At 39.1% G+C, this 15,979-nt stretch overlaps 1 protein-coding gene across 1 annotated transcript in view; it reads right to left on the reverse strand.

Moving 5' to 3' along the window:
• LOC114666572 (erythroid membrane-associated protein-like) overlaps positions 1-15,565 on the reverse strand; it is a 32,722-nt gene extending 17,157 nt beyond the window's left edge. Inside the window, exons 1-4 of the mRNA XM_028821478.2 lie at positions 15,356-15,565; positions 7,037-7,174; positions 6,471-6,818; positions 576-845 (exon numbers count right to left, since the gene is read on the reverse strand). Coding sequence (XP_028677311.1) covers positions 576-845; positions 6,471-6,818; positions 7,037-7,174; positions 15,356-15,386 — 787 coding nt within the window. The 5' untranslated portion in view covers positions 15,387-15,565. The remainder of the gene's footprint in view (positions 1-575; positions 846-6,470; positions 6,819-7,036; positions 7,175-15,355) is intronic.
• Between the last annotated feature and the right edge of the window lie 414 nt (positions 15,566-15,979).

Raw genomic sequence — 15,979 nt, forward strand, 5'->3', positions numbered from 1 at the left:
TGGTGATGAGCACAGTAAAAACAGACCAGAACGGCATTGAGGTGATGTAGTGTCCTGATTTAAAAAAATAAACGATAACCATATAAGTTAAACGAACTGACACAAAAGTGTGCATATAAAAGAATCGACAGGAATCAGAACTTAAGATCGTGACAGCTTAACTCGTTTTGTCTCGCAGAAGCAGCCTTGTCTGTGTGTCCCAGGGGCGTCCACTGAAGATGTTGGCTGTTTGTCTTGTTTCTACTCCCTGTCTTGCTGCTGAGATTTGCAGGTGACGGCTGTTAGTTTGTACAACGATGATGTCCATTAAGTTCCTGGAGAAAAGATCTGGTTCCCCACTGAAATAATATTTGCCTGTTTCAATGCCTGCTTTGCCATACTCAACCCCTGCCACTTGGAAAAAACAACCTCAGCCATATACAGTCGCAAATATTTAGGAATAAACCAAACAAGACAGTTGTTGCATTCTTTCTATTTGGCTTCTGAATATGAAGGAATTAACATAGCATTAATGTACAAGAATGATCACTTAGGCTCATTCAGTTCATTTCAGAAAACAAAGTCTCAACACTCACCGATATGGAGCTTTGACTCCCAGTTTGGTTTTGGTATTTTGCTCCTCATCAGGCAGGAGAACACATTGGATTTCCGATTGACGTCAATGCAGCTGACCACACGGAGGGGTCCATTCTGATCTTTCAGTAGCACTGTTTTTGCTTTCGAAGTCAAGTTGACTCCACTGCCATCTGCCCACTTCACGTCTGGTTCAGGATTCCAGCCTTCAGCTTTGCATTCCAGTAGGTTCTGCTCAGTGTTCGTGGAAATGGACGGATGGGTCCCAATAGCTACATTAACATATAATAAGTCTGTGAAGTTGTGCCATTTAAACAAGTACCCTATTTTGTAACAAAGTGTTCATATTTATCCTGACAGGCAGATATAAAAACATGCATTCTTCATTATCAGGATAGTTTAAAACAAATCCTTCTGTTAGCTATTGTGAAACATCTCTGAGGTGAATATACTGTATAGGATAACAATAAAGAATCATAATAAAATGATGAATGACTTGTGCTAGGAGAGCAACTGTCATCTCCAATTTGTAAACTATTAACATTAATTAGAAAGGTAGTCAGATAAAAGCACTTCAAACTGAAAATGACATCTTAGCCTGGCAACAGCAAATGATAGTAAAGATAATGTTGAGTATATAAAGGCATGAAGCTACTGTAATTAAAAGAACACAAATTGCATTTGTAAAAGAAACAAAAAAACATGAATATGGTATGATTTAAGAACACACTTTGGGGCCATAAAGATCTTAAAAAAAAGTCTCTCTCTGTACTTTGCTGCACTTCTAATATTTAGTTGATATTGTGAGGGACGGCCGGCGTCTTTACCTGGCCAGGACCCTCCTTAAAGGAAGTACAGGGGGAGATTGTTTTTATAATGAAGAAGAGACAGATGGTCATGGCAGTCCCCCTGGATTGCAACAACACCTTGGATTCCCACAGGGCAGTTTGGGAATTACTGTTTGTCGGCACAGCCCTGTTGAGTTTCGGGGATGTCGCCAGAGGGAACTGTGGGAGCTGCAGAGTCCTACTTTGGGCTTTAGCCACACCTGGGAGCAATTCCAGACCTCCCTAACGAGCCCCCTGGAGGGCTCCCAGGTACGGCTTCAAAAGGAGCCAACTGCCTCACAGAGACGAGCCAGAGTCGGGAGGAAGTTGGAACGTTTTACATGGAATAAAAGCCTTCGATTTTTCTGGCACTGCGGTGGGTTGGCACCCTGCCCAGGATTGGTTCCTGCCTTGTGCCCTGTGTTGGCTGGGATTGGCTCCAGCAGACCCCCGTGACCCTGTGTTCGGATTCAGCGGGTTGGAAAAAGGATGGATGGATTATTATTATTAAACCTTTAATATTCCAGAATATGAGCCGTTATATCTATCGAACAGATAAAGCATCAAAATCTGTGAACACAACTCAGAATCCTCCAACTGCATCATACAGTAAAGGCAAACATGTACAGCTGCCTACTTCATTGCAGCTCACCATCCCGGTGCTCGGCTGGACTCTTCCTCGTCACTCACACACCCCGACAGACGTCCTTCAGCTGTTAGTGGATTGGATTGGCTTTTCTTTCTAGTAGTGGGTGAAATATATAGAAATTCAGAAAATGTGTGGAAAGAAGCAGAATTACGGTTTCATGTTAAAAATGCACAAAGCTATTCAACTATATTCCTTAAAGCTATGTCACATTAGATGATTTTTCCCGCGATTTTAAGTCACCGACTTCATTTACATAATGTTACAGAGTCGATAGCAGTCACGGTGTTCTCACACAACTGTCTGTCACATATTCTGACATCCTCACTGACTCACTTGAACTAATCCACAACTCCTTCTGACAAACTGATTTTGTCTTTCGGCGTAGGGGTGACCTCTGTGTACATGAGAGCTGACATCCAATGAATGCTCATCCAAAATACAATGCATAGAAGGCAGCCACCAAAAAATAAGGAACACAGTTTTGGACCTCGAAACTAGAAGAGAGGCCCCTCTGTCTGATGTCTCATGTTTTACATACCCTGACAGAATGGTATAAAAAAGGGCAGAGATTCCAGTTGAATTTACCGTAACTGTTAACCCTTTGTACAGCACCGGCTCCATCAGGCAACATGTTATTGGCTGCCACAAAAAAGACTGAGCATTCGGAACATTGAAACTGTGCTAGAAAGCCGTCATGTGCTCATGTAATTTAACATGCCTGCCAATTTATGATGGTGTAAAATGACATGGCGACAAGGTCTGCAACTGCAGTTGCCAAGTCTCACATCCCCTGTGACTAGAAGTCACATATTGTGACATTGGATTTAGAGGAGCACATTTACAAAGTCCCTTTTTTATTTTTGGGTGTTGCAGTGTATATACCTATATTTGCTTATGCTTAAGTAACTAATGCTCCAGCCCTGAAAAAGTCAGAGTGTTTTTGTATCTTATTATTCATTTCATTATAACCTAGTTTTTTATAAGTTCACCTGCCTTTGTTAGTATCAGTTAACACCTGTTATCATCCTGTAATGGCACCCTTTTCCTGTCATGGGCTGGAATGATACACCAAGAAAGAATTGTTATCACCATATAAGGATCAACAAATATATGTGTTTACTTGCCAAAATCAATGGCAGCTCCTTGGATGGTGTCAAATTCCGCATCAGCAATAGGTCAGAAACATCAACTAAATAGGAAACTGTACGTTGTGCTGAGCTGAACGCTATATTTTTCTGTTCTGTTACAGTACTCCACTCCTCTCAGTGTTATCGACGTCTGGCTTGTGCCCTGCGTTCCAGTTCAAACACACCCTTAACCTATTTAGTCCTCACAGGTGGCGCAGTGGTAGTGCTGCTGCTTTGCAGTAAGGAGACTGTGGAAGATTGTGGGTTCGGTTCCTCCCTGTGTGGATAGTGCTTTGAGTACTGAGAAAAGCGCTATATAAATGTAATGAATTATTATTTATTATTATTTAACTGGACCAGGCTGCTTTAGAGTGTATCATGGTACACTGCAACTCGTTTCTAACATTTTCCATCATACAAAATAGTGTCTGAATGGTATGTTGACTACCTCTTAAATCGAAAATTATTACTTATTACTTAGATAATAATATGTCAGGATAGCAGGATATTTCATTACAGCAGATTAGGTCATGTCCTGCGATTAAAAATGTGCAGTGAAAAGCAGAAGCCATACTGTCGTTAAACCCAATGGAGTAAGATTGTCCTACTTTATTTTCACAAGTTAACATTTACTGATATTTTCTATTGTCAGTGAATGCTGTGACAAAATGCTTTCTGTGCAGAATTATTGAGTGAGCAACGTAATTAGTCTTTTATTTTGGAAAAGGCCGAATCTGATTGCATATGTTTTCTGTGCACCCATTTAGGACAAAGTGACAGGAAATTGTGTTGTGGTGGAGGAGATTTGATAAGCCATGCTATGGTGCTATTATCACAGATCGTAGGGATCTATTTGCTGCAACCAACTTGAGGGTACAATAGAGGGGGTTGAGAACTCCACATGTGTTAGGTTCTCTTTACTTCTGCTTCCATGAATTGCAAGCGCCAGGACACGTTCAAGAAGGGGAAACCAGAAACCAGGAGAGTACAGCATGGCCCAGAAGGGCCTTAAAGTTGGCTAGAAAACCACATTGTATGGTTACAGATCTTGTAGGGGAATATAAAAGGCCATCTAGAGGAGAAGAGTTCTACTTAAGAGGCAGCTCCAACAACCCTTTGATAAAGGAAAGAGAAATCTGGTAGACTTAGGAAAAGAGCTCTCTGGCCTTTAAAGGACACTAAAGAGTCATGTCTCATCGTTATTCAGCACTCCCTATGTTAACTGATGTATATGCTGCTGCTTCACTCGTGTGGCTGTCTCTCCATGAGGTTTTTAAGGATCTCGCTGATGGTCTTCAATAATTATACTATTTTGGACTCCATTATACTTTGGAAATCAGAGTTTATTTGACTTAGTTAGAGATATCCTTTGTGCCAGGCATTGTGCTATCAAGCTTGATTGACCAAATACCAGCCATCTAATCATGCATTAGCTAAAAAGAATGTCAAACATTCTCTTAAATTCCTTGGAAACCTGTCAGTAACTCTTACTGTGTTTTGTTATAACCCTCAAGGTAATCAGGTTTATTACCATGGTGTGATATACTACAAACAAGATGACAATTTTCAAGTCAAAGAGCAATCATCTAAAATAGAGAAGTCTGGCTAATTCACATGCATACATGCAATCTGAGTCATCTCAACTAACCACTGTCCAGCCTCGTTCACTGCTACACTAAAACCCCCCACTCATAGTATGGTCTCCGCTGTCTACACAGATGCATTGACCATAAGGTGGAAGAAAGGGAGCCTGAATGAAGAGGTGGGAGACTCATTGTTGACCAAAAGGGTGAGTGTATTGGACTGGCCATTCTGGTCATAGTAAAGTGTAATGGGAGTTTAGTTAGCATTAAATATCCAGGAATCCTGTAAGCAGACTACTTTCTCTTCTTTGCCACCATAATATGACACAGAAATGTCTCATTATTTCCCAGGTGAAAGTGCATGTGTGAAACACAAATATTCATTCTGGCCAAGTGTTGCTTTAGATGTTGCAGAAGATGGGTGACAGTTTGTGTAACCCACAGCAAAATTCAACAACTTGTTTGTAGCAAGTGAAGATGTTTGCTAGTTAATAATCATTTGTTCATTTTGTCAAACATACATTATTTAATGGGATGGGAACAAAGTACATTCAGAGAGTAATTTGTGACGCCCATGTGACACATAGCCAGAAATTCATAATAAAACTATAAAGTAGAAAGGCTTATTTTTGCATCCTACGAACAATTACACTGCAAATTTAGCTTCCACTGTCTCCAAATTAGAAACTTTGCTAAATGAAATCTGCCCAGTTTTCCTCACCTCCCACCTATTTATATTCCAGAAGAAATATTGATCAGTCTTGAAGATTCAGGTAGCATTTCTATAATATATACAACATAGTTTAAAGTCCCTTCCTTTTAAAGACCCCAGAGTACAGTCTCTTGCTCAACATTTCAGAAAAGGTGTACAAGGCAGCCTTGCACAGAATTCATTCAAGCTCCATATGAGCAAAGCATTCAATAATTCAACATAAAATCTTTTATTGAGCACATCTATCTCATTGGCAAGACACAAACTGCAAATGTTGCAATCGAGCTCCAGCCTCACTAAGTCACATGTTTTGGACCTGCACCAAATTAACGTAATTCTGGACCAAAATCTTTAAATGCCTTTCAGACAGCCTTGGTGTCACAATCCCTCTTAACCCATTAACAGCTGTGTTTGTTGGGCTCACAGAGGGGCTTGTAGTGGAGAAGGACAAACAAACTGTGATTGCCTTTACTACACTCTTAGCACGTAGACGTATCTCGCTCAACTGGAAGAATCCTAACTCACCTGTTTTAAGTCAGTGGGTAACTTATGTTATTTTCTGTTTGAAACTGGAAAAAAACAAATTCTCACTTAGTGGATCTGTTCAAAATTTTTTAAAAACCTGGAAATACCATTTTAGAATAATATTTAATATTGGAGAGAAGGACTCCTTTCCCTCTTTACTACTCTCAGTAGTTTTACTCTGGCTGTTGGCCTTCTACTCTTTCTCATGGGCGAGGGCTGAATTGAAATTAGTTTTTTTTAAGTTTGATTTGATTGTATAGAATGTTACAAACTTTTCATAAATTCAATAAAAGATTGCAAAAAGCAAATGAAGATGTTCGCTAGGTAATAATCATTTGCTCATTTTGTCAAATAGACATTATTTAATGGGATGGGAACAAAGTACATTCAGAGCGTATTTTGTGATGCCATTGTGGCACAAAGCCTGAAATTCATGTTAAAGCTATAAGGAAGAAAGGCTTTATGTGAACAGACCTAAAATGGTGACATCAATCTGAGCATCATCTGTCAAATCTGTCGAGGCCACCAAGCACTTGTATGTCCCATTATCCGTAAGCTGTAGTCCTCGAAGTGTTAGAGACACGTTGCCCATCTTCAGCTCCTCAAGGAAAAGTTCTGTCCTTCCTTTGAAGGAATGCCTCTGATTCTCATTTGCTGTTTTATGATGCTTGTATAAGTGCACTGGTGATGAATAATCGTCTTTGTACCAGCGCACTTCAAATCCCTCGGCATTTATAGGTGGAGATAGGAAAGCGGGAATAACCACATCTTCATCAATGTAAGCCACAACAAGTTTAGTTGGGTTCTGTACAACAAACGTTTCTAAAATAAAATATAAAAATATGAAATCAGTTCTTAAATAAAGGTTGTCAAAAAATAAAGTGAGAATATTGATAAATAGGACACATTATTACAGGCATTCAATGTGACGTTCAGAATCTATGCAAATTTAAATTAAAAAAGTTAACAGCTACTACAAATCAAAGCAGTGGTTCCTTAGCCCAAATCTCACACCAGTACTGTTCAGACCGGCCACACACCTGCCCTGAAGAAACCGACATTGTCCAAAATCAACAACACAAGGCATCTCCAGCTTGGGAAAGTCATCTTCATGAGGAGAGGTTCAAAAATCAAGCAAACAGCATCTGTATTTCGTGTTCTTTGCCTGGACTCTAGGTCTGCAAAATCATGAAGAAAATATTGTAAGTGGTAAAAATGGAAATTTATAGTCTAGATAACATTTGGGATATGTCAAGTCATAACCTGTGTAAAGATATGGTATTCTACATTTCTATTAAAAAATTAAAAGCTAATTAGAAACCATTTCTGTATTAATATCAATGACTTCATTCATTTCTTTAATAATAAACTATAGTAAAAACATTATTAATGAAATAGTTGCACTGTATGATAGAACAGATTAAGTTCTCCCCAACCAATGCCAAGGGCAAAATCTTGAAATTCTGGAACAAGGCTGAAACGTTTGCTGTCTTTTGAGCCACCCTAAATTGTGAATTTGATTAGTAAAGTATCTATAATAATAATAATACATTTTATTTATATAGCGCCTTTCCCATGCTCAAGGCACTCTATCTATCTATCTATCTATCTATCTATCTATCTATCTATCTATCTATCTATCTATCTCAGGAGTGGGCAAAGTCATTCCTGGAGGGCTGCAGTGGCCTCGGGTTTTTGTTCCAACCCAGTTGCTTAATTAGAAAATAATCCTTGCCAATAATTACATTTAATGGCTTATTAGTGCTTTAACTCTGCTATGTCAAGTCATTCTCATATCCTAGATTTTTTTTCCATTCTAAGGATATCATCCAAATACTTTGAAGTGTAAAACGGATGGGTAATTCTCAGTCCTTCACTTTTTTCTCTTCTCTTTCCTTCCAAGTATTTAATTAAACCAAATAGTGCCTGATAAATACACACAGGTGTAAAGGGTAACAAGCAAAATGGATAACTGCTGCTTTCTTTTGTCATTTGCATCTTATTGTTAATAAGGAGCAATTAAAAACAGAGAATGCAGCTGTTTAAGGCTTAAATAAGCAATAAGGGTTCAAAATCTTAACGAGGGAGATAACTAAAATGAAGCAGAAGTGTTTCTAGAGCAATAAGTGCTTCTTATTAAGCAATTGGGTTGGAACAAAAACCTGCAGCCACTGCGGCCCTCCAGGAATGACTTTGCCCACCCCTGATCTATCTAATCACGAATCTGAAAAACGTCATCGGTTTGGGCCCTCAATTACTCTGAGATCAGTTTAGGTCGGGATGTTTGTTATGCTCATGAACTGAGCTGATCCGGCTCTCTGGTGACTTCCTTCTGGTAGCTCCCACATAAACTGACCAGAAACATTTTCCTATTAAATAAAACATATGGAGCAGTTCTATGAAGACTATATGGAGTGGATTCAGAAAGTATTCAGACCCGTTTACTTGTTACACAAAATGCAATGTTGCGGCCTTGGACTTGAGGTAAAATGATTTAGTTTTTTTCCCTCATCAAGCAATACTTAATACCCAAGAAAGACAGAGTGAAAGCAGGATTTAAAATTTGTACAATTTTATTAAAAAGAGAAAAACTGAAGTATCATATTAACAGAAGTATTTGGACCCTTTGCTAGCTGGTGAAGTAGTGTGGCTGGACAAGTTGGAGAGATGAGGAGATTGTATTTTGTGGTTGTAGTCCTGAATTTGGGATAGCAGACAAGTGAATAAGCCACCTCCCCTCATAGACTGGGTGGCACGGTGGCGCAGTGGTAGCGCTGTTGCCTTGCAGTAAGGAGACCCGGATTTGCTTCCCGGGTCCTCCCTGCGTGGAGTTTGCATGTTCTCCCCATGTCTGCGTGGGTTTCCTCCCGCAGTCCAAAGGTTCGGTGTATTGGTGATCCTAAATTGTCCCTAGTGTGTGTGTTCTGCGGTGGGCTGGCACCCTGCCTGGGATTTGTTCGTGTCCTGTGTTGGCTGGGACTGGCTCCAGCAGACCCCCGTGACCCTGTGTTAGGATATAGCGGGTTGGATAATGATTGACTGACCTTGTAGACTGTCATGATTTGATTTTTGTTTTTTATTTTTTAAAACATTCTCCTTGACCTCAAAAAAAAAAATAAAATGAAAACTGTTTCTGGGAGTTTTAGAGGACAAGAAATCATGTGGTATGGAATTTTTAGTTAAAATATAATCTTTTACAAATGATTACAGTATATACTTAAATGAGGTTGTAAGAACAAATTATTGAAACATAAGATAAAGGACTGAAGGTAACTAAAGGGTTAACTAAACACGGCTCAAAGCCAGAGCATGTGAGGTCTGCCTCATCTCAGAGGAACCAGCAGCTTGATTTTCCAAGGTTAGAATGAGGTTAATGAGTGCCAAACACCCCTCTAGAAAGTGAGGATAAACTATTGGGAAAGCCCAAAGACCCCTCCAATGAAGCAGTGGCAACATTAATAAAAGATTCAGCAGATCACCCCTATTAGTGAAGCAACATTCAGGTAAATGGGACAGATGCAAATACTGGTGGCAGTAGATGATTGGATGAAATAATAAAGCTATGCATACTGAGAGTCAGATGTTGTGATGTATTAGATGAGTTAATGGTAGCAGAAAAGCAGAAAAACAAATGAATTGTATTATATTCTTTATTATCAAAAAGACTGTGAAACACCTTCAAACTGCTCCGCGAAGATGGCCTTAATGAACGTTCGGTCCGTAGCCAACAAATCTTTTCCTTTAAATGACTTTTTTACGTCTCGCAACCTGAACTTTCTATTTATGTCAGAGACTTGGTTAAGTGCTGGCGACTCAATTTCTCTCCATGATCTCTCCCCTCCTGATTGTATCTTTTTTAGCTCACCTAGAATCGCTGGTCGAGGGGGTGGGCTTGCAACTGTTTTTCAAAATCGTTTTAAATGTAGACTTTTGACTGTAGACAATTTCTCCAGTTTTGAGGCTCAGCTGTTTAAAATTGACCTTACAAATCCTGTATTGTGTGCACTGGTTTATAGACCTCCTGGATAAAATTAGGAGTTCTCTGAGTTCATATCTTTCATGGTGTCACGCACTGATAGAATGCTAATTCTGGGAGATTTTAACATTCATGTTTGTTGTCCGACAAAACCTCTGGTTAAAGATTTTTTAAGTCTTGTGGATTCTTTTAATATTACTCAGGTGGTGTCAAGTCCCACACATCAGGGAGGACATACATTGGACTTAGTTCTAACACTTGGCGTTCCTGCAAATAAGCTGGAGATCTCTGACATTGGCATTTCTGATAATTTTGCAGTTGTTTTTGAAATTAAGTTTTTGTGTCTGCCCATCAATTTCACTAAACCACAGCACTTTTCACGCAGTATAAATGCTGACACAGCGCGGAACTTCTGTGATATTATTTCTGACAGTCATTTACCCTTGGTGTTAGAAGCCCTCTCTGTGTGTCAGGATATTACTCCATGTTTAGTACAATTGGCTTACTAAGGGGCCACTTTTTTACCCCACATTGAGATTGCTTCTGGAAGAATCCCCAAAACAACCTCAGGTACTCCCCTAGAAACTCTTATATCTCCTCCAGAACTCCTCAGACCCTCCTGCACAATAAAAAGGCTGGGTATGCATGGTGGTACGAATGCTGTTTGTACTTCACACCAAGAAGCAGGATCCCTTGTGTGCCATGTGAGGGCCTTCTGCTACAAAACAGTGGTTTAGGAGAGCTTTTGGCCCATCCCCACAACCTTCCTATTAATCTAGTGCCCCCAGAGTAGCTACTTTGTGGGCACTTCATAGAATAGTTGCCTACTCATAGTTTGTGGTCTCCTCCATATTTCTGGTGTTGAAAATCTGTCATTAACACTCATCTGCTATTTTCAATGTCTTCTATCCCTTACATTACCTGGCTAGTTCAACATCCTGTCACAGATATCGTCAACTTTTTGAAATTAATTTTTTGATAGTCCACTATTTTTGATTTTTTTTTGTGATCGGATATTTATCTTATATATAAACCTCTACGCGTGGAAGTGTGTGTGTCTGTCTGGCCCGGAAGTGTGAGGCTGCAGCATGAAGCTGAAAGAAAGCGACTCCATTGCCAAAGTAAAACCGCCAATGAAATAAAAACTCACTTAGCCGCTAATACACAAGTGAGGCGAGCACATTGGCAAAACGAAACCTCTGAGGAGAGAGCAACTAGCTTAAAACTAAACCTTTCCGAGGAGAGAGAAACTCGCTTAGCTGCTGAAAGACAAGGGGGGCGAGGACATCTGCAAAACAAAACCTGAGTTTCTGAGGATTTCATTAGTTTCTAGGAGCCCGGGCTTTTTACAGCAATTAAATATAAATAACAACAATGAGCAATAGAAAAAAATAACAGTCACCAGGAGTCTCCTAAAGTTAAAAAGACAAAAGAAGACACAGATAGTGACAGTATTAACAGAAAAAATACTGTACCACTGCACCCCACCCTAATCACCCATAGAAATGTATATTGTAAAGAAAAAAAATGTAAAATAAAACTGCCAGAGCAAAACATAAGAGAGAATCAAAGCTCGGGCGTCAGACCCTGTTAAGCAGAATGACGAAAAGAACAGCTGCAAGATCAGGCCATCAGCCTATGCTCAGTTTCCACCAGAGCACACCATTTTGTAATATATGAAGGAGATGACGCATTCATCACCACTGCTGAGAGTTCCAGAAGAGTAGGATATTGAAAAATGAAGCTTGCTAAGAGGTAAAAGAAATAGAAATATTAGATTTACAACAAGAGGCTAATGACGCCTTTGCAGCTGTGGTGTCAGTCTGCTGGATAGAAGACAGACAGACAGAGAGACGTGAAAGGTCCAATAAAAGAAGAATTTACAGAAGGAAAGGGATATTAATGTCAAAGATATTGAAAAATTTTGCAATAGACAACCAAAAAGCAAGTCTAAAAAATGAGCAAAAAAGTATTTGCTGGGCAGAAGAGGCAACAGCGATCAGTGGATGAATACGTGGCAAAACGCTGTCAGTGAGTAAAGAAGTGTGATGAACAGTCATAAATGGACTATTTTAAAGACTGAGTTCTTACATGAATATCATTTGTTTATCAACATTCTAAAACTTACATTGAACGTGCGTAGAGTTTGTTGAACAAGGACGAGAACAAAACCGCCTTTACACAGTTATGGAAGTCCTTTCACAAGGTCTGGTTCAGTCCTACTTTGGTACACTTAGCTGGTCACTTCCACATCAGTTTTTAATGAGTGTACAGCAAAAATGAGTGCAGTAAGATTGAAATCAATACTTTAGTTTTATACTTCATTAACTCTGTTTAGTCATCTATCTGTTCTAGCAGAAACTGAACTTGAGTTCAAGAACAGTGAGAACGTAACCAACTAAAGGCTTAATGAGAAAAGCATTCAAGTTGGCATAGGCAGTCTTATCCACTTCTCTCAAAGATGTAAAAAAATATTGCTGAATTGAAATTTGAAGATGATCTAAGGAGCTGCTGCCGACTATGCTATTTAGAAACTTGTTCTACAACCTCAAATCAGAAATAGTTGGGACAGTATGGAACATGAAGATATAAAAAAAATAAAATGCAGTGATTCTTAAATTTACTTTGACTTTTATTTCATCACAGACAGTATGAACCCAAGATGTTTCTTGTTTTGTTTGGTCAGCTTCATTTCTTTTGTTAATATGCATCCATTCCTGCATTTCGGGCCTGCAGCACATTCCAAAAAAAGTTGGGACGGGGCAAATTAAGGCCAGTAATGAGGCAAAATAATGATGTGATTTCCAACAGGTGATTATAATCATGATTTGGTACAAAAGCCGGAATCCACAAAAGGCCGAGGAGCAAAGATGGGCAGAGGATCTCTAGTTTGTCAACAAATGTGGGAGAAAATTTTTGAACTGTTTAAAAACAATGTTCCTCAAAGAAAGATTGGAAGGGATTTGCATATTTCTCCCTCTACAGTGCATAAAATCATTAAAGAATTCAAGGAATTTGTAGGAATTACAGTGTGCAAGATCAATGGCGCAAGCCTAAGCTGAAGACCCGTGATCTCCGATCACACATCCGATCCACACGGCACTGCATCAAAAACTGTCACTCGTCAATAGCTGATGTTACCATATGGGAAAGGGATTACTCTGGGAAACCTTTGTCAAGCACCACAATACGGAGTTACATTCACAAATGCCACTTAAAAAAAAAAAGAAGCCATGTTAACCATGTCCAGAAGTGGTATCGACTTCTCTGGGCTCAGAGGCGTCACACAATGGAAATGTGTATTGTGGTCAGGTGAATCAGTATTCCAGGTCTTTTGGAAGAAATACACGCCATGTTCTCTGGACCAAAGACAAAAAGGACCATCCACGCTGTTACCAGCAACAAGTCCAAAAGCCAGGGTCTGTCATGGTATAGAGTTGAGTCAGTGCCCTTGGCAAAGGTAATTCATACTTCTATGATGGCCGCATTAATGCAGAAAGTACACTGATATTTTAGAGAAACATATGCTGCCTTCAAGACGACATCTTTTCCAGGGATGTCCATTCATTTTTTAACAAGACAATGCAAAACCACATTCTACACACGTTACAAAGGCATGACTGTTAAGGAAAAGGGAACGGGTTCTGGACTGGCCTACCTGCAGTTCTTACCTGTCACCAGCAGAGAATGTGTGGAAGATTTTGAAACAAAAATGCGACATCAACAACCCCATACTGCTGCCCACCTTAAGACGTGTGCAGGAAGAATGGGGCAAAATAACACTTGAAATGCTTCATAACTTGGTATCCTTAGTGCCAAAATGTATTTTAAAGTGTTGTAAGAATGAATAGCGACATTACTAAGTGGTGAATGGTTTATCATCCCAACTCTTTTTGGAATGTGCTGCAGGCCTGAAATGCAGGAATGGATGTATATTATGAAACGAAGTTGACCAGACAAAACATCGAAATGTCTTGGATTCGTAAAATGAAATAAAAGTCAAAGTAAATTTAAGAATCACTGCATTTTTTTTTAATTTGCATTTTCCATTCCGTCCCAACTATTTTCTGATTTGGTTGTTCTATATCCTTGCAAGATGCTTACAAGTTTTTATTATGCTTAGCTATTTCTAAATGTCCGTCTCCCATTGCTTATATATCACAGTTTTGTGGTAGCCCTTCTTTGCAGAGCATTAATGTCTGTCTTATAATGTGGGGACCACTTGACAGTCTGACGCGTTACACTCCTGAAGCATAAGCTCCTTTAAACTGTTGTATTGTAGGACCCAGCATCATATGCTGTACTGTAAGCGTTTTGTGTCTTAGGTGTTTGCTGTGAGGTTGTGAAATGTAATGAATTATTTCACCAGAACACCAGTATTTTTCTTTTCATACAGTAAGTCATACTTTACATGCTCTAGGCCTCCATTGTGAAATCACATTTAATATTTTTAACTCACGTGTGTATGCATTACAGATATTTATGTTAACCCCTATTTGTTACACTTGTGTTTAAATGTTTATTTTGTTTAACTGTAATAGTATTGCTACTTCGTTAACTAAAACACCACCAACAAAGCAGCCCTGAAACCACTGCGACCCCCATCTGCAAAGTTAGTTTAAATATACTAAATCAAGTTTGGTCACCGTTGTTTTGACACAAAAACAGTTTGAAGTGCTCTAAAAAAATATGAAATAACTCCATGTCACTGTCACCTACTGTATGTCACTGAGACCCCTTAATTCACCTCTTAAATTTGCTTCAGAAGATTACATTCTGCCGCTACTGCACTCTTCTGACTTTCTTTTGCTGTCATTTTGTGGCACAATCAATATTCACCCTATTTAGTTTAGTTAGTAATTAAAGGTTCTGCAAATAAGTCTGCATTTGTATTAAACCTTACATTTATACTGCAAAAGATTAATGACAAAACTTACTTCTGTTCAGAATGTCTGTCTCTGGTAATAAACGTTAGAATTATCCTTCAGCAAAACTGAACCTAATGAGATGGCTGTGCAAGGCAAGGAAAGAAGAACTGTGTTTCCTGTTCAGTTAGCCGTTTAAAAAAGGAGTTTTAAAACAAATTTAACAAACTGCTTCAACTCAGAACTTTCAGTTCAGATCAATATTGAGCATTTTTTAGCATTATAATAAATGATTTATGCAGTGGTGCTGCTGGATTCAAAACAGTTAAGATGAACCAATAAGTGCAAATTCTTGGCCTTGATAGGAATACTTAAAACTTGTCCATTGCTGTAAATTTAAGCTACTAAGAACAACAAATTCATTTTTAGCATCTTTCTTCAGCATCCCGCAGCACTGTGCTGCACAGACAGCTTGTTTACAGTTAGAAAATGCGTAATATAATCCCAGAGTGACTTACTTCTGTTTGCCTTTACATCCGTGGTTTCCATGTTATTCACTGATCACATTTTAATTTCCCAGTACCTCTGAGCGTAGATATTAAATAGGCTGTTAGGCGAAGCTGTTAATACCAGCATTTTTCTTAGAACATTCCAGCTCTCAGAAGCTGCTTCTTTATGGCTGCTTGCTTGTGTTCAGTTTCACTTTCAGACTGCATCAGATTACAAGAAGTCAGCATAAGTGTGTGTGGACTTGAAGAAAATAAGACTTGGCGGTTTTCTTCATGACGTTGTCTCCCTGACTTACAAAGGCCCGCCTAAGTGAGGATTGTTTCCTTGTTTTCACGGCCAGGAAGTCAACAATGGCACACTTGCAGATGTATTTTAGACGCAGATATTCTTCTGTTGTATTCCTAATGTTCTCATCTTCATTTCCATAAGTGTGACATTGATTAACAAGTTGAGGGCAATTTAATGTACCTCACGAGGAATGTATTCTCTTCTTTTTATTACTAACAAGTAAGCCCGCGATTCGCTAGCGAATCGGAAATCCAAGAATGGCAATCAGTTTCTGTTCCGTCCGATATTTGGATGGATGACATATCATGGAGGGTGGGTGCGTCTGGGGAAATGTCATTTAATTC

The sequence above is a fragment of the Erpetoichthys calabaricus genome, chromosome 16 (assembly GCF_900747795.2).
Source record: "Erpetoichthys calabaricus chromosome 16, fErpCal1.3, whole genome shotgun sequence".
Classification (NCBI taxonomy): Eukaryota; Metazoa; Chordata; class Cladistia; order Polypteriformes; family Polypteridae; genus Erpetoichthys; species Erpetoichthys calabaricus.